This window comes from Ovis aries, chromosome Y (assembly GCF_016772045.2).
Source record: "Ovis aries strain OAR_USU_Benz2616 breed Rambouillet chromosome Y, ARS-UI_Ramb_v3.0, whole genome shotgun sequence".
Classification (NCBI taxonomy): domain Eukaryota; kingdom Metazoa; phylum Chordata; class Mammalia; order Artiodactyla; family Bovidae; genus Ovis; species Ovis aries.
The window spans coordinates 4,753,288-4,776,347 of record NC_082741.1 but is presented as its reverse complement, the minus strand read 5'-3'; the positions used below and the strand labels follow the sequence as shown (position 1 = coordinate 4,776,347).

The window sequence follows — 23,060 nt, the reverse complement described above, 5'->3', positions numbered from 1 at the left end:
TGGAAACAGTGTCAGACTTTATTTTGGGGGGCTCCAAAATCACTGCAGATGGTGACTGCAGCCATGAAATTAAAAGACGCTTACTCCTTGGAAGAAAAGTTATGACCAACCTATACAGCATATTAAAAAGCAGAGACATTACTTCGTCAACAAAGCAACAAAGGCCCGTCTAGTCAAGGCTATGGTTTTTCCAGTGGTCATGTATGGATGTGAGAATTGGACTGTGAAGAAAGCTGAGCATCGAAGAATTGATGCTTTTGGACTGTGGTGTTGGAGAAGACTCTTGAGAGTCCCTAGGACTGCAAGGAGATCCAACCATTCCATCCTAAAGGACATCAGTCCTGGGTGTTCACTGGAAGGACTGATGTTGAAGCTGAAACTCCAATACTTTGGCCACCTGATGTGAAGGGCTGACTCACTGGAAAAGACCCTGATGCTGGGAAAGACTGAAGGCAGGAGAAGAAGGGGATGACAGAGGATGAGATGGTTGGGGCATCACTGAGTCAATGGACACGGGTTTGGGTGGACTCCAGGAGTTGGTAATGGACAGGAGGCCTGGCGCGCTGCGGTTCACGGGGTCGCAGAGAGTCGGACACGACTGAGCGACTGAACTGAACTGATGGAATGAACCTATCTGCAGAGCAGCAATAGGGAACAGACTTGTGGACACGGTGGGGGAAGGAAAGGGTGGGAAGATTTGCGAGAATAGCATAGAAACATATACACTACCATGTTTAAAATAGATGAGAACGTGCTGTGTGAGTCATGGAGCTCAACCCAGGGCTCTGTGACAACCGAGAGGGGTGGATGGGGTGGGAGGAAGGTTCAAGAGGGAGGAGATGTCTGTATACCTGTGGCTGACTCACGTTGATGCAGGGCAGAAAGCAACACAGTACTGTAAGGCAATTATCCTCCAGTTAAAAAACAAAACAGGGAGCAGCAGTGAGCATGCTTTGTAGATTATATGGAAACTGCAAGCCAGCAGGCATCTTTCAGACCTTTGACCCTCTCTGACCCAGCCTCACCATCCTCTTGCATTTTTGAAGACTCAGCTATCATCACGAAATCCCACTACACCCTCCTCCTTCCCTGCTCCATCCGGCTTTCCCAGAGTCATCAGCTGGGGGTCCTCTGTCCCCAAACTGGGGCTCCATCCCACCGTGTATGTGGCTTTCGTAAATAATGTATCGCCTGCTCGCCACTTCTATTACTGTGATTTATGTACACATTTCAGCCACAGCCGCTAAGCTGCTCTGGAACCTAAAGGACCCTCTTTGGGGGAATGAATGGATGGTGGGAATGTGGGGTGAGGCGGGTCAGCTAGTACATGAAATTCAGTCTCTGACTGCATCTCAAGAGAGGCTACCATCTATGAAATAACAAAACCAACTTTCTGCACACAGCCCATACCCTCATGGAAATAGGGAAAAAGCACCTCATCTTCTTATATAGGAATACAAGCCTTCCAGCTTCTCGCCACTTGAAAATAAGAGTGAATGCAGGAGGGCTGGGTGAATCATTTTACTGAAGAGTTCCTGGAGGGCTTTGCTGGTGGCCCAGGGACTAAGAAAGTATGCTGCCAAAGCAGGGGGCCCCGGTTTGATTCCTGGTCAGAGCAACAGATCCCACATGTCACATCTAAGAGATCACGTGAAACAGTGAAAGCGTTGGTCACTCAGGCGTGTGCGACTCTTTGCAACCCCATGGAGTGTAGCCCGCCAGGCTCTTCTGTCTGTGGGATTTCTCCAGGCAAGAAGATAGGGGTGGGTTGCCATTTCCACCTCCAGGGGATCTTTCCCACCCAAGAATCGAATCCACCTCCCCTGTGTCTCCAGGTTGGCAGATGGATTCTTTACCACTGACCCACCTGGAGAGCCCAAATACATAAATAAATGTGCATTAAAAAAAAAAAAAAGAACAGGACTAGGGTCCTCCAAGGTCCGGAAGAAGGTGAGCACGGGCTGAGCCGGGGGGCCCAGGGCTGACACCATGGGCACTGCCCACCGGAACACATTTTTTACCTTTGTAGATGCCGTTACTGCCTCCTTGAACTTCCCCTTTGACAGTCACCTCCTCTACGTGAGCTCCTTGGTCAGAGGAGAAGTACACCAGGGTGTTATTAGCCAGTTTCAGCTCATCGAGGACATCCAAGATCTGCCCTAAAGGGGAGGAAACACTCAAGGTTAAAAAAGCACGATGTTTTAAAAGAGACAGAGGCGATTTGCCCTTGTGCACTTGTCTGGAAATTGGTGATGCTGAGGAGGAAACACTGTTGCATCCTGAGCCCTCCCGCCCACGCGGATTCTAATCCAGGATGCGCCATAATCAGAAGGACCCACAGTGGCTGGGCACTTGGCAGAGACAAGGAGAAAGGTTAGTCGTGGAATTAAGTAGCATCTATAAGCATCATCTGAACCTCTAGGCATCATGGGCAATCCTGCAGGGAGACTCGATAAAGCATTCTAGAGGAATGAGGCTCACAGACTATGAGCCCTTTGGAGGAAGATGCTAGCAGACAGAGGGAAGATTATTGCAGTCATCAGCTGGCCTTGGTCTTGAGGTCATTAAAACAGTCTAGTAGATGCCATCTGTATGTGTTAATATACGATCATTGTTTTTCTCCTTTGAACTTACTTCACTCTGTATGAAAGACTCTAGGTTCATGCACATCACTACAAATGACCCAATCTTGTTCCCTTTTTATGGCTGAGTAATATTCCACTGTATATATGTAGCACAACTCTTTAATCCATTTGCCTAGAGGAGTCAGATGAGGGGGTAGGGATGAGGTTTGAGAGGGAGGGGATAATATATATACCTACAGCTGACATGTTGTACAGCATAAACTAACTCATCACTGTAAAGCAATTATTCTGCAGTTAAAGAAAAAGAAGTCTACTAGCTTTCCTCGTCATCTGGGAAAAAAAGAAACCATCAGGGCTCCTCTTATATGAGGAAACATCTCTATAAATACTTTTTGATGAAGGACCTTTCTAATAGTTACCATAGATACCCAGGTCTGAAACTGCCCATCATGAAAAATCTATTTTCCTCACACTTTTCTTTTCCGCATCTTTTTTTCCCCAAACAGCATGTTCTAGACTAATCCTGACATATTGTTGTTGTTGTTTACCCACTAAGTGGTACCTGACTCTTTGTGATCCCATGGACTGTAGCCCACCAGGCTCCTCTGTCCATGGGATTCTCCAGGCAAGAACACTGCAGTGGGTTGCCCTTCCCTTCTCCACAGGATCTTCCCCACCTGGGGATCAAACCCGGGCCTCCTGCCTTACAGGCAGATCCTCTACTGTCTGAGCCACCAGGAAAGTCTAGGAAGTGGCTGACCCAAAAGAAAGAGTGAAGTCTGATTCTGAAGCCCAGACTCTCAAAGTCAGCACAGCTGGCTGATGAACAGACCCATGCATGGCATGGCATGATAGCTCTTCTCTCCATCGCAGTCGTCCCAGAAGACGGGACGTGAGTATGGAGCACGGATGACCCTACACCAGACACGACTTCATCAACTGGTAAAGGCAGGCCCAGGACACGTGGCGCTTGACTGCACTTTTCTCTCTCTATACCTCAAATTTTTCATAAGAAAAAAAAAAAAAAACAGAAGCGAGCTGAAGATGGAAGAATGGGCTGAAACACAGCCTCTCTGATTAGGAAGCTCTCATCTGGGCTTCCCTCATAAGTCAGTTGGTAAAGAATCCGCCTGCAACGTGGGAGACGTGGGTTCCATCCCTGCATTGGGAAGATCCCCTGGAGAAGGGAAAGGCTACCCACTCTGGTATTTTGGCCTGGAGAATACTATGGACTGTATAGTCCATGGGGGTCGCAGAGAGTCGGACACAACTGAGCGACTTTCACTCAACTCACTCCTCTACTCTCAAATCAGAAGAAAATGATGGTCAGACTACAAGTATCTAATTTATAATTTCCACAGAGATGCCTTATAGTCCCATGGTGCTAGCTTCATTTGGCCAGTGCATACAATTAGTTATACTGTGAAGTATTAAAGGGTCTGAGTTGGTTTTCTGAGGTCTGCTAAGAGCTTTAAATGCTTCTCAAGTGGCTCAGCTGTAAAGAATCTGCCTGCCGATGTAGGAGACGCGGGTTCGATCCTTGGGTCGGGAAGACCCCCTGGAGAAGGAAATGGCAACCCACTCCAGTATTTTGGCCTCGAGAATCCCACAGAGGAGCCTGGCAGGCTGCAGTCCATGGGGTCGCAAAGAATCAGACAGGACTTAGGAACTAAACAGCAAGCACAAAGAGTATTTAGACTTTACCTCTGCCTCTTCCATTTGCACCCAACAAGCTTACAAGAAAGCCTACGGGCTCCTTCCCTCAGTGCCCACGGGGGGTTCAAACTGTACCAGCTCCTACCTACATGCAGGAACCCACATCTAGGAGCCAGCTTCTACCCCCCCCGACGACGGCTTATTTGTCTCCTTTTCCCCATCTCCTGAAAGCCATCTTCACAGCAGCCTAGCAGCTACCCTGCTCTGTCCAGAAAGTCTTGTCACGTGGGAGTTACAACCCTTTCCATATCATCTTGGTGTGGCTCAAGGATCATTCATCTTTACGGGGGACCCACATTTTGGGGTGAGGACCAATTCGTTGGTGTAGGATAATCACAACCAGAACTCTACAAGCACACCAGGTGTCCTTGGCATCAGAAGTAACAACTGAAGCGGCTTCCCTGGTGGTCCAGGGCCTAAGTGACTCAGTGGTGAAGAATCCGCCTGCAGGAGATGCAGGTTTGATCCCTGGGTCGGGAAGATCCCCTGGAGGAAGGGAATGGCAACCCACTGCAGGATTCTTGCCTGGAGAATCCCCATGGATAGAGGAGCCTGGCGGGCTGCAGTCCATGGAGCTGCAAAGGAGTCAGACACGACTGAGTGACTAAACCACCACAACCCAGTGGCCGACCCTCCACGCTCCCAGTGCAGGGGGCCCGGGGTCCATCCCTGATGAGGGAACTGGAGCCCACTGGCCGCAGCTGAGAGTTCAGAGGTCACAACTGGAGACACCATGTGCCACGGTGAACATCGGTCATCCTGCGTGACCTCGTGTGTGGGAACTAAGATCCTACTCAGCCAAATAAACAAATATCAAGTTAAAAAAGACAATAACCAGATATGGGTAATTGGCCACATAAATAAATATTAAATTAAAAAAGACAATAACCAGATATGGGTAATTGGCCAAATAAATATTTTTTAAAAAGACAAAATTAAAAATTAAAAACGTAAAATAAAAAAGACAACAACTGAATATTGGTAATCGGCCAAATAAATAAATGTTTTAAAAAGACAATAACTGAATATGGGTGATCCTATCCAGCAGACAGATCACACACCCCATGGAGTCAGGCCCTCCACCCCAGGGACTGCACCCTGACTGATTTCCTCCAAAAAGGGAGGGGTGTAAAAAGATACAGAGTCCACCCTCTCCGGAGGTGCAGACATGATTTCCAATGCAAAAGCAACATCCGATTCATCTGTCACCAGACATATTCTTGCTATCTGATTGCAACGCCACAGGCTAGAGGACGTTCAGTCTCTCTCAGCGTTTCATTCTGTACGATAAACATTCCTGGAAGCCATGCCGTGGAGATGAATGTCGTCCTCAGGATCAGGGGATAAGATGCTCAGGACTGTTTCAGCGAGTTGTCTCCCATGATCAATCATCGCCAGCCAGACGTTTATTAGGCTGTGCTTTGGTTCAGCTCCACAAAACACCTGTGTGCCCAGGATTGGGGTAATTGGACTCTGACACTAATTTAAGGCTTATCACTTCAAGAATGGTAATTAGTTTAATGAGTTGGCACAGGAAGGAGCAACAAGGCAGAGATATAACCCCCACATAGACTCTGATGGAGAAGGAAATGGCAACCCGCTCCAGTATTCTTGCCTGGAGAAACCCATGGACAGAGGAGCCTGGTGGGCTGCTGTCCATAGGGGTCACTCAGAGTCGGACACAACTGAAGCGACTTAGCATGCATGCATGCACTGGAGAAGGAAATGGCACCCCACTCCAGTGTTCTTGCCTGGAGAATCCCAGGGACGGAGGAGCCTGGTGGGCTGCCATCCATGGGGTCGCACAGAGTCGGACACAACTGAAGCGACTCAGCCGCAGCAGCATACACTCTGAAGGAAGAGGGCCCCTTTGGGGGCCTTCCCTGGTGGCTCGTGGGGGAAGAATCTGCTGGTCAGTGCCTTTGATCCGTGGTCTGGGATCAAACTTGGGCTTGATCTCTGGTTCGGGAAGATCCCGCATGCCAAGGGGCAACAAAGACCATGTGCCACAATCCTGAGCCTGCACCCTAAAACCCTGGAGCTGCAACTCTTGCAGCCCACGTGCTCTGCAGCCCCTGCTCTGAAACTAGAGAAGCCCCGCAATGAGAAGCCCACAGCCCACAGCTTGAGAGCAGCCCCCGTCCCTGCAACTAGAGAAAAGCTCGTGCAGCCACGAAGACCCAGCCCAGTCAAAAATAAAAAGAACTGCAAGGAGAATGTATGAAAAAAAATTTACAAAAAAAAACAAAACAAACACAAATGCCCCTTTGGGTGCACATAAAAATTTCTAAGTGTGAATAAAAAGACACAGATCAGGGTTTCACTTCCTTGTGCTGTAATTTGGTATTTGCAAAAGGGCATACAGCCATGCACCTCTGTTTCAAATGAAAGTATTCTTGAATATACCTATATAGAAGTACCTTAGCATAAAGGAAAATGCTATGAAGAAATATCTTTCTGAAAAAATGTGGCTTCTGTGGCAACTTCTATGAAAACAACAAAAATATTTAGAGCTTGTTTATTTATAGTTGCCAAAACCTTGGAAGTAACCGAGATGTCTTCCAGCACTTTGGTAGGTGAATGGATAAACTAAACTGTGGTCCAGCCACTCAATGTGATATTATTCACCGATACAAGGAAATGAGTTGTCAAGCCATGAAAAGCCATGGAAGAAAGCGGAACGCACATGACTATCACAGGAGAGCTGCGTTCCAGCGATGGGTCGGAAAGATCTCCTGGAGAAGGAAATGGCAACCCACTCCAGTATTCTTGCCTGGAGAATCCCATGGACAGAGGTACCTGGCGGGCTGCAGTCCGTGGGGTCACAAAGAGTCAGAAACACCTGAATAACTAGCGCACACACACACACACACACACACAGAGGTGAAAGAAGGCAATCTGAAAAGGCTGCACACTGCATGACTCAACTCTGTGACACGCCGGAAGACGCAAAACCGTGCAGACAGTACAAAGATCACACGTGTAAGAATTAAGGATTTTAAAATTAAAAAAATTAAAAACTGAAAAAAAAAAAACAAAAAAACAAAGATCAGTGCTCGCCAGGGGCCGGGGATGAGGGAGGGATGAACAGGGACGACAAGTATCGTATTCAGTTGAGTTCAGTCGCTCAGTCGTGTCTGACTCTTTGCCACCCCATGAACCACAGCACGCTAGGCCTCCCTGTCCAACACCAACTCCCAGAGTCCAGCCAAACTCATGTCCATCGAGTCAGTGATGTCATCCAGCCATCTCATCTTCTGTCATCCCCTTCTCCTCCTGCCCCCAATCCCTCCCAGCACCAGAGTCTTTTCCAATGAGTCAGCTCATCAGGTGGCCAAAGTACTGGAGTTTCAGCTTCAACATCAGTCCTTCCAGTGAACACCCAGGACTGATGTCCTTTAGGATGGACTGCTTGGATCTCCTTGCAGTCCAAGGGACTCTCAAGACCTTCTCCAACACCACAGTTCAAAAGCACCAATTCTCGGTGCTTAGCTTTCTTTATGGTCCAACTCTTACTTCCATACATGACCACTGGAAAAACCATAGCCTTGACTAGACGGACCTTTGTTGGCAAAGTAATGTTTCAGCTTTTTAATATGCTGTTTAGGTTGGTCATAACTTTTCTTCCAAGGAGTAAGCATCTTTTAATTTCACGGCTGCAACTATTGTGTATGATACTGTAATGATTACACATTTGTCCTAACCCATAGACGGTCCATTGGAAAAGACCCCAATGCCAGGAAAAGTTGAGGGCAGGAGGAGAAGGGGATGACAGAGGATGAGATGGTTGGATGGCATCACCGACTCGATGGACATGAGTTTGAGCAAGCTCCAGGGGTTGGTGATGGACAGGGAGGCCTGGCGTGCTGCAGTCTATGGGGTCAAAAAGAGCTGGACATGACTGAGAGGCTAATAAAAGGCACAAATCCAATAGTGAACTGTTAACGACAACCATGCATTTTAACTGATATTAATGGGGTTGCAAAGAGCCGGACAGAACTGAGCAACTAAACTGAACGGAATGTATCAATATGGGCTCATCAAAAGCAACACACACACTGTGCTAAGGTGGTCTAATGTTTGGACTTTTGCCTTCCAATGCAGGGGTGTGTGGGTTCAATCCCTGGTTGGGGAGCTAAGATTCTACAAAAAAACAAATGAATGAAAAAAGAAAAAAAAACCAGAAGCAATAGCATAACAAATTCGATAAGGACTTCAGAAATGGTCCACATCAAGAAAAAAAAAAAAAAAAAGACAGAGAGAGAGAATACAGCAAATCGTGTGCAGAAGCAATGAATATAGAAAAATCCTCTGTACTTTCTGCTCTGTTTTCCTGTAAACTTAAAACTGCTATACAAAGAAACATAGTCTACTGGGAATTGCAGTCCCGGGGTTAGGACTTTATGTTTTCACTGCTGAGGGACCGGGTTTGATCCCTTCCTGGAGAAGGAAATGGCAACCCACGCCAACATTTTTGCCTGGAGAATTTCATGGACAGGGGAGCCCGGCGGGCTACAGCCCATAGGGTTACAAAGAGTCAGACACGACAGGGCAAGTAACACTGGGGGAACTGGGGTCTTGCAAGCTGCTTGGCTTGTTTAAAAAAAAAAAAAAGTAAAAAGATACAATATTACAATAAGCAAACATCTCTTTAAATTGTCTGCTAATTTTTAAAAGATGCCTTTCAAATGTCCTGTTGGTTCCCACACATCGTCATCCCGCATTCAACTCGTGCTGACAAAAAGCCTACTGAAAAAGGGATAAAAACGAGAGCGTGCAGAGGGGTCGGGGATGGTGGACATTTGATCCCAGATCCCCCTGGTTGATCGCTGCCTTTCAAGGCAGCTACATCCCCCCGTGACAGTTTTCCCTGCAGGCTGTTTTCAAATCCAGACAACCCAGCAGCCACAGAATCCTTCTACTAAAATATATCTCACATCGTCCCTCATCTTCACACCCCTCCCTAGATATCTCCTCCAAATTCCAACATTTTCAAACAACCAGGATAAGCTATTTCCTTTGCCCCCACCCATTCCTTCAAACCATTGCCTAGGGTGATAACTTGATCATTTTCATCGAAAGGACCGTATACCACTGAACTGGGATTAAGAATCCCAGAGAATCTAGCTGATGCTCCCATGCATGGATACCAGAAAAAGCGTCACATTTCTGATTCTCTTTCAGTTCTTTTTCCCCCTGAGAGAGGCACCCTCGTATCTCATACTATTTGGGTCTTAAACGCCAGAATCTCATCCGAAAAGCCCATTAGCCGTTAGATGTTTCATGACATTGATCCTATAAAGGTCTAACATATTTCTCGTCTAAAAACTTCTGCAGTGAAATCTCCTGTGGGAACAAACGCCGCTGTATTATTCTTGCTTTCAGAACCACATGCTGCAAGTCAGAGGTCCGCAAATATTATCTTTCAGAGGTTCTCCAGGTATAATGACACCAATTTATATCGGATGATCGTTCTGAATTACCGGTGGAGGGCTGCAGGGTAGTGTATAAACGAAATGTTTTATTTCCAAAGCTTCCCCACATTCTTCCTGAAAATGAAACAAATACAGAAAGGAAGCCATTTTCAAGAGCACTTTGTTATCTAACCGGAGACAGCAAGATTGAGTGTGTCGGTGGGAGGGCGGGTGGGGAATGAGGGCTTGGCTGACAAGGGTTCAGTCATTTTAAAGCAGAAATCTGGGAGGTGTGAAAATGACGATCCCTTCCTCCCACAGGTGTGAATGCAGGTTGAAAGAAGCCTGCGTTCTGGAGAATTTGTCCCTTCCACTGATTCATGCCACAAGCAAGAATCATGCCACATGCCACTGTGACAGGCAAAGTGAGACAGAAGGTTTTTCCAGTCCTCAGCCGGAATCCTAGGTCTTGCCTGAGACGGAGTTGCCGTCACGGGGAATTAACTGTTCAGGGTCTGGCTCCCAGGTCCCAAGTCCTGGGTCCCTGGTTTGCTCACTGCGGTTCTTGACCTCTGAGTGGGTGCACGCATGCTAAGACGCTTCAGTCGTGTCTGACTCTGTGACCTCATGGGCTGCAGCCCTCCAGACTCCTCTGTCCATGGGATTCTCCAGGCAGGAACACTGGAGCGGGTGGCCGTGCCCTCCTCCATGAGATCTTCCTGACCCAGGGATCGAACCCAGGGTCTTCCTGCATTGGCAGGTGGGTTCTTTACCACTAGCGCCCCCCCGGGAAGCCCCTCCAAGTTGGAGGTCATAACATATAACGGTAGAGGGTTGCCATGAGTGATGACAGAGACCTGCATCGCAAACCCTTAGCCCTGGACTATGAGCACTCAATGCAGCTTAGCTCTTCTTACAGAGGAGTTAAAAATCAGAGTTAAGCCATCAGCTTGTCTGACATCGAAACTACAACGAGGTACTACCTCCCACAGGCCAGAATGGCCGTCATTAAAAAGTCTACACATGTTAGAGGGGTTGTGGAGAAATGGGAACCCTCCAACACAGCTGGTGGGAATGTAAGTTGGTGCAGGACAGTACGGAGGTTCCTTTAAAAGCTAAAAATAGAGCTACCGTATGATCCTGCAATCAGATGCCTGGGCATATATCCAGAGAAAACCATAATTCAAAAACATACATCCACCCCAATGCTCACAGCAGCAATATTTACAATAACCAAGACTTGGAAGCAACCTACCCGTCCAGGGAGAGAGGAATGGACAAAGACAAGCCACATATACAAAGTGGAATATTACTCAGCCCTAAAAAAGAACAGAATAAGGCCACCTGCAGCAACATGAAAGGACCTCGAGCTTGTGAAACCGAGTGAAGTTAAAGAGAGAAAGACAGACATCATACGATATCGCTTTATGTGGAATCCAAAAAATGATGCAAATTAATTCATTCGTAAAACAGAAACAGACTCACAGACATAGAAAACCCACTTGTAGCTAGCAAAGGGTCGGGAGAAGGGATAAATTATGAATTTGACAAGAAAAGATATACACTACTTTACATAAAGCAGATAAACCACAAGGACCTACTGTATAGCGCAGGGAACTATATTCAATATCTGATAACAATCTGTAACAGGAAAGAATCTGAAGAAGTTGTGTGTGTCTATATAAAACTGAATCACTTTGCTATATACCTGAAACATTGTAAATCAACAATACTTCAATAAAAAAAATTTGTAAATCAACTTGTCTAAGGGAAGATTTGAGATTTCAGTAAATCTGGCTTTTCTCTTGTTTCCTATAACGTAGGTGCATCCAGGCAAAATACGGAAACAAAAACACCATGACATCGTTATTCACCCTTCTGGAAACACCGAGCTCATTAAGGAAAGGGACTATCTCCTGAAGCAGACACCCACCATGAATAATTAAGAAAGAATTTCCGCCTACTCAGTGTAATTCAGGGAACACAGGCAATGCTATAAAATTCCCCTAAAAGTATTTCACTAAGTCCTTTCTGTGATCAACAGGTGAATGATGGAACCCAAATGTTCGGGAAGAGGGTAGGATCTGAAGACAAATGAGAGAGCATCTATTAATAACTACAGCAGCTGGTGGTGGCCACGACTCTCTGCAGGGCTTGGGGAAACACTAGGGTGGTATTGGGAGCAAGCTTCACCCTATGTTCCGATGCGCCCCTGAATCAGTTACCGGGAGAGACAAATTATGCTGTCATTGACCCTACAAAGGCAGTTCTCTGTTAGCTTACGTGGGATTAGAAGCATAGCCAACAGGGCTATCTTTGTCAACGTACTGACGTGGTGCGCCTGCTCAGCTGCGTCCAATGCTTTGCAGCTAGCCCTGCAGGCCACCAGGCTCCTCTGTCCATTGTCCAGGCAAAAAGACTGTGGAGTTTGGGTTGCCAATTTCTCCTCCAGGGGATCTTCCTGACCCAGGGATCCAACCGTCGTCTTCTGCATCGGCAGGCAGACTTCTTACCACTGAGCTACCTGAGAAGACCTTTATGATGTTGTTCTTGCTGTTCAGTCACTCAGTCGTGTCCGACTCTTTGCAACCCCATGGACCACAGCACGCCAGGCCTCCCTGTCCATCACCAACTCCCGGAGCTTGCTCAAACTCACGTCCGTCGAGTTGGTGTTGCCATCCAACCATCTCATCCTCTGTCACCCCCTTCTCCTGCCTTCAATCTTTCCCAGCATCAAGGTCTTTTTCAAATATTCTTCACATCAGGTGGCCCAAGTATCAGAGTTTCACCTTCGGCATCCGTCCTTCCAATGAATATTCAGGGTCGATTGCCTTTACGATTGACTGGTTTCATCTCCTTGCAGTCCAAGGCACTGGCAAGAGTCTTCTCCAGCACCACAGTTTGAAGGCATCAGTTCTTTGGTGCTCACCCTTTTTTACAGTCCAGCTCTCACATCCATACATGACTACTGGAAAGACCATAGCTGTGACTAGATGGACCTTTGCTGGCAACGTAATGTCTCTGCTTTTTAATATGCTTTCTAGGCTGGTCATAGCTTTGACTAAATACAATAAAGAGATAATTAGGATGATCAGGGTAACTAAGAAGCATGAAGCTGCGAGATGGAAATGTTGTTTTCTCTGAACGATCCTTTCCTGATGTGGCTTCACTTCACTTCTTGGGTTCCTGTCTGACTCCACGCTGTCTCCAGGAAACTCATCCTTACTCTGTGTTGCCGCTGGTTGCTATGAGTACACGGTGATCTCCCATGTGAAGCCCATCTCTGCCCTCATCGCAGCTCTGCTGTGAGACGGATTTCCTCCTCCAGCGCTTGTTCTCTACCACCTGGGATGCTTCCAAGGCTCTGCTTAACCATCTTTTCCGATTAACAATAAATTGTGTTTTCCCACCCCCCGCCCCTGCCCAGGGTGTTGCATGGGATGGAAATGATTTGAATAACTCCAACCAGTCCTCATTCTCAGCGAGCACAGCTGTGCTCTCGCGCACGTACACAATAGCAGCATTACCGCGTGTGTTCAGTGGCATCACACGTGTGTCTGGGTGGGGAGGATCAAAGCCAACGTGCCCGCAGGTCGGAGGAAGGCTCTGCAGTCAGTGTCTGTGGTCGTCGCGTCCCCAGGAGGATAAGCATCACAGAGAACTGGTTGACCTGGGCAGCGGGCGCTCAGACAGCAGGCAATCGTTTCAAAGGGCAGCTCTCGGAGGGAGCACAGGTCTCCCCGCTCTTGAGGTAGCTACGCCTGTGTATCTGCTGGTCTTCACTGGGCTGCAGAGAAGAAAGCCTGCATCTCGTTTGCTCTGTGCAAAAGGCCATCAGTTGAACTTGCTAGGGGAGGTTGTCCTGGCTTTGTGATGGAGACTGACATTGCCCACTGGTCCAGGGGGTGCTTTCTATGGTCCAAGCCAGCGCAGAGCTCTAGAAAGGGGTCAGCCAGAACTTCTCCAGCGATGGGAGAGATGACCGTTACACTTGCCACCTGAACAGGGCTGTGAGCAGTGCATGTCCAGAGGCGATGGACAGTGAATGACCAAGGAAACCAAGCTCTTCAGAAGGCTCTTTCTTTATGATGCCCTTCACACTAGCCCTATTCATTTTCTTTTCAATCTTTAAACGGTTTTATTTTGCACTGTTGTTCAGTCGCTAAGTTGTGTCCAACTCTTTGAAACCCCCGTGGACTGCAGCACGCCAGGCTTCCCTGTCCTTCACTATCTTTCAGAGGTTGTTCAAACTCACGTTCGCTGAGTCAGTGATGCCATCCAACCACCTCATCCTCAGCTGTCCCCTCCTCCCGCCTTCAATCTTTCCCAGCATCAGGGTCTTTTCCAATGAGTCAGCTCTTCACCTCAGGTGGCCAAAGGATTGGAGCATTTGGGGCATAGTCAGTTCAAGCATTGGAGAAGGAAATGGCAACCCACTCCAGTGTTGTTGTCTGGAGAATCCCAGGGACAGGGGAGCCTCATGGGCTGCCGTCTATGGGGTCGTACAGAGTCGGATACGACTGAAGCGACTTCGCAGCAGCAGCAGCAGTTAACAATGTTGTGACTGTTTCAGGTGAAGAGTCAAGGGACTCAACAATATATATATAACATGTATCCATTCTCCCCTAAACCCTCCTTTCATCCAGGTTGCCACATAACATTGACCTACTCATTTTTTAAATCTCAGGACTAGGGTTTTTGGTTTTTTTTTTTTCCCTTTGGCATTGGATTGGACAATCTATAAAGCTGAGGATACAAAATGGAAAATGATGCTTCTGTCTGCAGACACCTTTACATTATTCACAGACTCAACTCCTCCTCACCATTCAAATTCAAACCTGGACATGCTGGGACTTTCCTGGTAGTCCAGTGGCTAAGATACCACACTCCCAATGCAGGGGGCCTGGGTTCAATTCCTGGACAGGGAACTAGATCATTCATGCCACAACCAAAGACCCTGCATGCTACAAAAGGCCTTAACAAAAGGCCCTGCATGTTACAACTAAGACGTGGTGCAGTCAAATAAATACGTATTAAAAAAAAGTGGATACATTGACTACCACCCCACCAAGCTCCTCTCTTATGTCCAAGTGACCTCCAGCTTGCTGCCTGCAGTTCCTGAAATGTCCATCTAACTCTGGGGTGACATGCTGACTGCATGGGGAGAGCTCAAGCTCTTAGAAGCAATTCAGTTCTGTCCGAAAGATCCTGAACACCAAAGCCACAGGCAGAAGGGCTCTGTGGGGAATGTGAAGTCCAGGGTGAACATTTCAAATAGAAGATGAAATAGCAACAGTGATGTAAAAACCCACAAGATGGTCCAAACACCTGTCTCCTTTTCCATCATGGACTTTTTTTTTTTTCTCCCATCCATGACTTTTCTACTCAATATAATGTGGGTAAATGTACATTTTAAGCAAACATGCTTCACCCATTTGTGAAAGGGAGAATAATAATAATAGCAATAGTAGTAATAAAGACAATAATAGCAGCTAGCATTTACTGAGTACTTGTTGCATACCCGGCACTGTGCTGACTCTTCTAAGTATGTCACTTCATTTCATCTGATAATTCAACTCATTCAAGCAGGTGTTAACACATCACATGGAGGATATTTTTTTTTAACATTTTACTGAATTTGTTACACTGTTGCTTCTGTCTAAAGGACTGGTTTTTTGGCCTCAAAGTCTGTCTGATCCTAGCTCCCTGACCAGGAATTGAACCCCCACCCGGGGCATTAGAAGGCAAAAATCTTAACCACTGAAACCCCCCCAGGGGAAGTCCACAGGCATGGGAATTATTGCTTTTGACTTTTTAACAACCCCTAATTGTGTGTCACGACTCAAAAGCAACAAGTATTCAAATCTGCTCCTCACCCCTAATTTTGATCTCACCTTTCAAATATAGACACTGGTCCTGCGTGGAATACCATTTAAACGTTGCTTTAACTCCATCTCTCAAATCCTAATTTGTCTTTTCTTGCTATGCCTAGATATGTTTAATTAGCAGATTAAATGTGCGAATCGGAAGAGGCTGAGGGAGAAGGCAGTGATATACAAAACACCCCTGAGATATCCAACATGGACATCGTGTTGTTTTCTGCATCTGTTTAATTTTTCCTTTCCTTTTTTTTTTTTTTCAGTTGGCAGATAATTGCTTTACAGTGCTGTTATACAGGTGTCAGCTGCACAACAAGCTGAATGCGCCATATACAGACACATCCCCCCTCCCTTGTTAGTCTCCCCCCGACGCCCCCACCCCAACTCTCCAGATCATCACAGAGCGCCGGGCGGAGCTCCCCGTGCTGCAGAGCAGCCTCCACCCAGCTCCCTGTCTTAGGCACGGTCGGTCGTGCACAGATGTCAGGGCTACTCTCTCGAATCGTCCCACCCTCTCCTTCCCCCGCCATATCCACAGTCTGTGTCCTACATCTCTTGTCTCTGTCCTGCCCTGGAAATAGGCTCATCAGTATCATTTCCCTAAATTCCATATACGTGTGTGTGTGTGAGTTAACATACGGTATTTGCTCTTCTCTTGCGGACGTCTTTCACTCTGTACGACAGACTCTAGATCCATCCACATCCCTACAATGGACTCAAATCCTTTTCCTTTACATGGCTGAGTCATATTCCACTCTCTATACGTATCAGAACTTCTTTATCCATTCATCTCTCCATGGACATGAAGGCCGCCTCCATGTCCTGGACACTGCAAAGAATACATCTCTAGAGGGTGTGAGACAAAGTCAAGAATGCTGGGATGGATGAACTCCTAGGATACGAGAGCTGGAGGAAAATTGTTGGAGGCCATTGGTCCAAAGAGTCTTGTCTTATAGATAAGCCGCAGCTGGAGAGGAGACAACGTCTACTTTCTCAAATAATTCAACAAACTAGAAACCTTTTCTGGCTTCAGAGAAGCAGTGTAGCCTAGTGGCGCCTGGGCAGTCTTACACAAGTCACTGAGCCTCTCCAAACTTCACTTCCTCACCCACAGGATGATAAAAATCTCTTAGAACACCATTGTGAGATCGCCACTAAACTATCCATGTGAGGTGTTAGATAAGTGGGTGCTGCTGCTGCTGCCAAGTCACTTCAGTCGTGTCCAACTCGGTGTGAACCCACAGACGGCAGCCCACCAGGCTCCCCTGTCCCTGGGATGCTCCAGGCAAGAACGCTGGAGTGGGTTGCCATTGCCTTCTCCAATGTACAAAAGGGAAAAGTGAAAGCGAAGTCGCTCAGTCGTGTCTAGCATATACTAATTTTAGATTTTAGCTACTCTGAGTCAATAAACATTTACTATTCTTCTTGTGATAGCTGTTGTGGTTCTGCAGCCAGAAATTTTATTAATCCTGTTTGACTCAACTGGGCAACTTGATTCCTCGATAATTTATGGTGTTATCTTCTTTAGGGAAATGATTTTGTCGAAGAGTGTGAAAACATACTCATTTTAATTTGAGATGTAAATTCAAGGTAAAATAATATCCATCCTGGGCTCAAGAACATAAAAATTAAGCTTCGGGCTTTGAAAAAAAAATGGTAACGCGATTACAGAGTTTACGAAACCCAGAGGTTAACGATTTATAGGATAAATTAATTTGGAGAATGAAAATCAATATTCTACATAGTGAATTTCTTACTACACCTTATGGACGAAACTCTGGATGAACAGACTTCAACTGTTCCTGTCCCAGGGCTCTGTCCCCGTCCTAACTGCCTGACTCTGCACTGTCGGCATGTCTAACCTGAGGCTGCAAAAACTGATCTTCTGCAGAAGATTAAGGGAAGATAATCTGAAAACGTTTAAATTTTGTATATAAAACTTATGTTTTACATATATATATATATTATATATGTGCTTGCTTGCATGCATGCTAAGTCGCTTCAGTCGTGTCCGACTCTTCGCGACCCTATCGACTGTAGCCCACCAGGCTCCTCTGTCTATGGGATTCTCCAGGCAGGACTACCGGAGTGGGTTGCCATTCCCTTCTCCATGGGATCTTTCTGACCCAGAGATCGAACCCATGTCTCTTACACCTTCTGCATTGGCAGGCAGGTTCTTTATCACTCGTGCCACCTGGGAAGCATGTATATCTCCAGTGGTCATGTATGGATGTGAGGGCTGGACTATAAAGAACGCTGAGCGCCAAAAATGGATGCTTTTGAACGGTGGTGTTGGAGAAGACGCTTGAGAGTCCCTTGGACTGCAAGGAGATCCAACCAGTCCATTCTAAAGGAGATCAGTCCTGGGTGTTCTTTGGAAGGATTGATGCTAAAGCTAAAACTCCAATACTGTGGCCACCTCATGTGAAGAGCTGACTCATTGGAAAAGACCCTGATGCTGGGAAAGATTGAAGGCAGGAGAGAAGGGGACGATAGAGGGTGAGACGGTTGGATGGCATCACAAAGTCGATGGACATGAGTTTGGGTGGATTCCGGGAGTTGGTGATGACAGGGAGGCCTGGTGTGGGGTCGTAGAGTCAGACATGACTAAGCGACTGAACTGAACTGATATGTGTTATATATATATACACATACACATACATATATATGTATATATGTAAATGTAAGCCGGTACATTTTGCTACGATTTTCTGATATCCTAATTTATATGAAGCTTTCCAGATGTGTGTATCTCAGAGACATATAAAATCAAGAATAGATTAATAAGAGAAAAATTGCACTTTGGCAGATAAAGATTCATTTGCAAGAGCAAAGCACTGAAAATTAATGCCGTTGATAGAGATGGCCAAGAGGCGCATGAAAAGATGTTCAACATCACTAATTATTAGACAAGCACAGATTGAAACTCTTAACGACGTAACGCCTCACGCTGGTCAGAATGGCCACCATCAGGAAGTCCACAAATAATAAATGCTGGAGGCAGTGTGGAGTGGAGAACACTCCCACACTGCTGGTGGAAATGTAAATTGGTACAGTCACCATGAAGAACAATATGGTTGTTCCTTAAAGAACTTAACATACAGCTGCTGCTTGACCCAGCAACCCCACTGCTGAGGGGATGTATCCAGAGAAAACCACAATCTGAAAAGATACATACCCCTCAGGGGTCATTTTTGTTTGTTTGCTTAGTGGCTCCATCGTGTCCGACTCTTTGCGACCCCACAGACTGTAGCCCGCCAGGCTCCTCTGTCCCTGGAATTTTCTAGGCAAGAAGCAGTATTTACAATAGCTAGGAAATGCGTGCTAAGTCACTCCAGTCGTGTCCAACTCTGCGCGACCCTACGGACTGTAGGCCCCCACCCCCCACACCCCACCCCCACCCCGCCAGGGCTCCTCTGTCCATGGGATGCTCCAGGCAAGAATACTGGAGTGGGTTGCCACGCCCTCCTCCAGGGGATCTTCCCGACCCAGGAATCAAACCCCCGTCTCCCGAGTCTCTTGCACTGGCAAGCAGGTTCTTTACCACTAGCTGGGACATGGAAGCTACCCAAAAGTCCATCAACAGGTAAGCAGGCAAACAAGAGGTGGTACATATATACACAGCAGGATGTCACTCGGCCATTAAAAAAAAAAAAAACTGAAATAATGCCATTTGCAGCAACATGGATGGCCCTAGAGATTCTCACACTAGCTAAGTCAGACAACTATCATATGATATCCCTTACATGTGAGGTCAGACAGCCAAATATCGTATGATATCGCTTTTACAAGAAATCTACGAAAATGACCCAAATGAACATGTCTAGGAAACAGAAACAGACTCACTGAAACAGAGAACAGACTTCTGGTTGCCAAGGGGGAAGGGGTCGGGGGGAGGAATGGACTGGGAGTTTGGGATTGGCAGAGGCAAAGTATTTCCCATAAGACGGATAAACAAGAAGGCCCTCGTGTACAACCCAGGGAATTGTATTCAATATCCCGTGACAAACCATAATGGGAAAAGACACGAAAAAGAATATGCATATATATATATATACGTGTATATATGCATGCAAGAATCACTGCATCACTGCTGTACAGCAGAAATTAACCCAACACTGTAAATCAACCACACTTCAATAAAAAAGATAAATCAGGAAAGAGTCAAATAAAACGTGCGGAGATGGACTTTATGGAAATAGGTTCCTTGATGACCCGGCTTGGCCCATTCTCCTACTGCTTGGGAGCAAAGAAAATGTCTCAGAGAGTCAGTCCCCTGTAAAGAGACTTTCCTTCCCAAACGCATGATTTGTCGTTCTGTGCATGCACACTCAGGCACACACACACACACAGAGGTGAGTGTGCACTCTACCCTGGAGTCATCACCACCCACAACACCTCTGTTGGTCGCAACTGCATGTATACGGCCCTGCTCCCAGGTTCCTTCATCCCAATCGAAGCGACTGCCCCCTCCTTGATCAGTGATGCCTGGCGCAGCCTGGTTCCTGAGTGCAAGAACCCTTTTTTTTTTCTTTTTTTGCACACAAGCATTGCCGTGTTGGGTGAGGCACCGAAGAGCAGAGGCATCGACTCTATCGGCACCCAGAGGCACTCCCTCTCTTCCAAAGTCGACAGCAATGCCCTTTCTGGAACTCTCCTCTCTACCCACCGCCCACCCCCCCGCATCCTGCCCCTGGCTTAATTACAAAGCAACACCAAGCAAAACGCAAAGGCCACGTTGTTGAGACAAGGAAAAATGACTTTTCTCAAAGTCAGCGCTCGACCCTTCCGAGATCGTCAGAGACGCTTATTTCTCATAGCTTTCTCTCTTCCGAGCGCACGGCTTATTTACGTGCTGAAAATCAGATGCATAAATGCGTAAATAAGATGGTTGTTACCGATGAGATTTGGCAGGCGGGCAACGGGGTGTCGACGGAGGAAGCTGACGGGCAATTCTGCTTTCAAATGATCAAACTTGAAAGGCTTAAAATGCTGTAACGCTGTCATTTTCCCGGTCTTCTGGCTATTGTCTTACTTCCGAGTGGAAAACATATATATATATTATGACAGCAGTGTTCCTTCCCTAACGGTTCTGTGCGAACTGCAAACGTGGATGTGCTGCCCAAATCACAGTCTGTCACGGCCGACTCCAAGAAGAGTGTGCAGTTGAATGCCACTGAGCGATCGTTTTAAAATCGAAGTAATTGATAAAATCGGCAAACGTCTCCTTAGAGTTGACGGCTGGATCTGATGTTAGTGACCTTAATGAATGGAATTTCGTGTAAAGTGCAGCAAGCACTCGACGAACTCCAGAAACAACAGGGTTTTATTTCGTTTGAGTTTTCTGCATCACTCATATCTGGGGTACCTGACGGACAAGATCCATTTTGGATGGACAAGGGTTTGTTTATGGGAGTAAGCTACTTGAAGACCTCACCTCTCTTTTCTTCTACTGCTTGGGGGCAAATACAGTGACTTACACAGCCCTCTGTAAAGAGACTTTGCTCCCAAATGTTCCATGCTAACTGAAGAGAGTCAGGGGCTTCTCTGGGGGTGCAGCGGTCAAGACTCTCTGCACTTCCAACGCCAGGGGTACCAGCTCAAAGTCTGGTTGGAGAACTAAGATCCCACATGCCGTGAGGTATGATCAAAAATTATTGTTGTTCAGGAGCTCAGTCACGTCTGACTCTTTTCAACCCCATGGACTGTGTCATGCCAGGCTTCCCTTGTCTATCTGAGCGGGCACATATATGTGTGTGTGTATGTGTGTCTGGGTGTGCATGTACAACTGAGTCACTTTGCTTTATAGCAGAAATTAACACAATATTGTAATGCTGTGGTGATCGGCTATGTGGTGGTTTAGTGGCTAAGTTGTGTCCGATGCTTGCGACTTCGTAGACTGTATGTAGCCTGCCAGGTTCCTCTGTCCATGGGATTCTCCGGGCAAGAATACTGGAGTGGGTTGCCATTTCCTTCCACTTCAATAAAATTAAAATAAATAAAGGTATCCTCCTGTAACAATATCCCATTTATTATTTTCCAGAAGCCTTACATTTGGAAATCTCACAGTAAGCTCTCCCAAATGTCCTAATAGCACATTTTCTTAAGTTTCTTTCGCACATGTCCTGAAGCTTAGTCTCTGTGTTTGGGAACGGGGCAGGGGATCTTTCTTTAATCCTGTCTTTTTATTCCATATATTTGACAGCCGTGGAAAGAAAACTGGACATAGGTGGGTCTGTATTAGTCATTTTGTTACTGAGCACAGGTTGTCATCGCTTCCTAAATGTTTTCTTGAAGTTCTGAAACCTTGTTATGTACCTCACAATTCAGGTAAACAGTGGTCTGTAATGGAAAACAGCTTCATCTCTCTCCCGTCTCCTGCTTGAATAAAAAGCCTGCTCATTAGGGCAGAGGTTTCTGCAATGCTAGAGCCTGTCAAAAGGGCCGGCGAGGATGCTTTCTGCAGCCTCCGTCTCCTGATTATGTGGGTAACCAGAGATTATGGCGATAGCACCAGAGGTCACATTCTATCTGTCACAGAGCTAAGCTGCCATCCCGAGCATATATCCAAGATTTGATACTCCGGAATCAACTGATGCATTTCTTTAAAAAAAAAAATTCAGTTTCCACTTTGGGTATTTAGAATCCCAGGGAACTTACTGAATTAAAAGCAAATTTTTACAAACTCAGGCATTTTTTTTTAAGGTGTGTTACTAAGGACACCCTGGAAGAGAAACTTAACGGAAAAGGACAAGTGTAAACACATACCTCTCTCTCTTCCCACCAGAGGACTGAAAAGTCTTTCGAAAATTCCAAAGGGGAATTTTTCAATAAAGGAAACTACCAGTGAGGAAATGAGGTCCGATTTGTTGCTTGAGTTGAGTTTTAATGACCATGTCGTTGATGGCTCGAGAGACAGAAAGAAACAGTGTTTGCTGAATATTTAAAATATGTCTTGTAAGCTAATCTCAGAGGTATGATTAGCAGAGGAGAATGCGGGCAAAATTCAGCCACGGTAGTTCCTTACTACAGGAGGATGGGGCTTGTGAAATGCTCTGACTCCACTTGATAAATAATAGATTTTTGTTTGTTTGTTTAATTAAAAAAAACGAAAGAAAACTGTCTGACCTCTTTACGAATCAATCTGTGCGTGCATGCTAAGTCACCTCAGTCGTGTCCAACTCTTTGCGACCCCATGGACTATAGCCTGCCAGGCTCCTCTGTCCATGGGATTCTGTAGGCAAGAATACTGGAGTGGGTTGCCATGCCCTTCTCCATGGGATCTTCCCGACCCAGGGATTGAATCTGTGTCTCTTAAGTGTCCAGCATTGTCAGGTGGGTTGTTTACCACTAGCGCCACCTGGGAAGCCCTAGGAATCAACACAGTAACTTTCAAAAAAAAAGATGCCTTCTTTCAGTATCAACTACCAGGCACAAAGTTAAGTTATAAAGATTGGTATATTGTA

The 23,060-nt window shown here is 46.4% G+C and overlaps 1 protein-coding gene across 4 annotated transcripts in view; it reads right to left on the bottom strand.

The window, feature by feature from the left end:
• The window catches only part of LOC101118590 (steroid sulfatase), a 227,089-nt gene that overhangs the window by 112,732 nt on the left and 91,297 nt on the right, over positions 1-23,060 (bottom strand). For all 4 annotated transcript variants that reach the window (XM_060408630.1, XM_027963559.3, XM_042242173.2 and 1 more), the window contains exon 8: positions 2,022-2,159. In XM_060408630.1, coding sequence (XP_060264613.1) covers positions 2,022-2,159 — 138 coding nt within the window. The remainder of the gene's footprint in view (positions 1-2,021; positions 2,160-23,060) is intronic.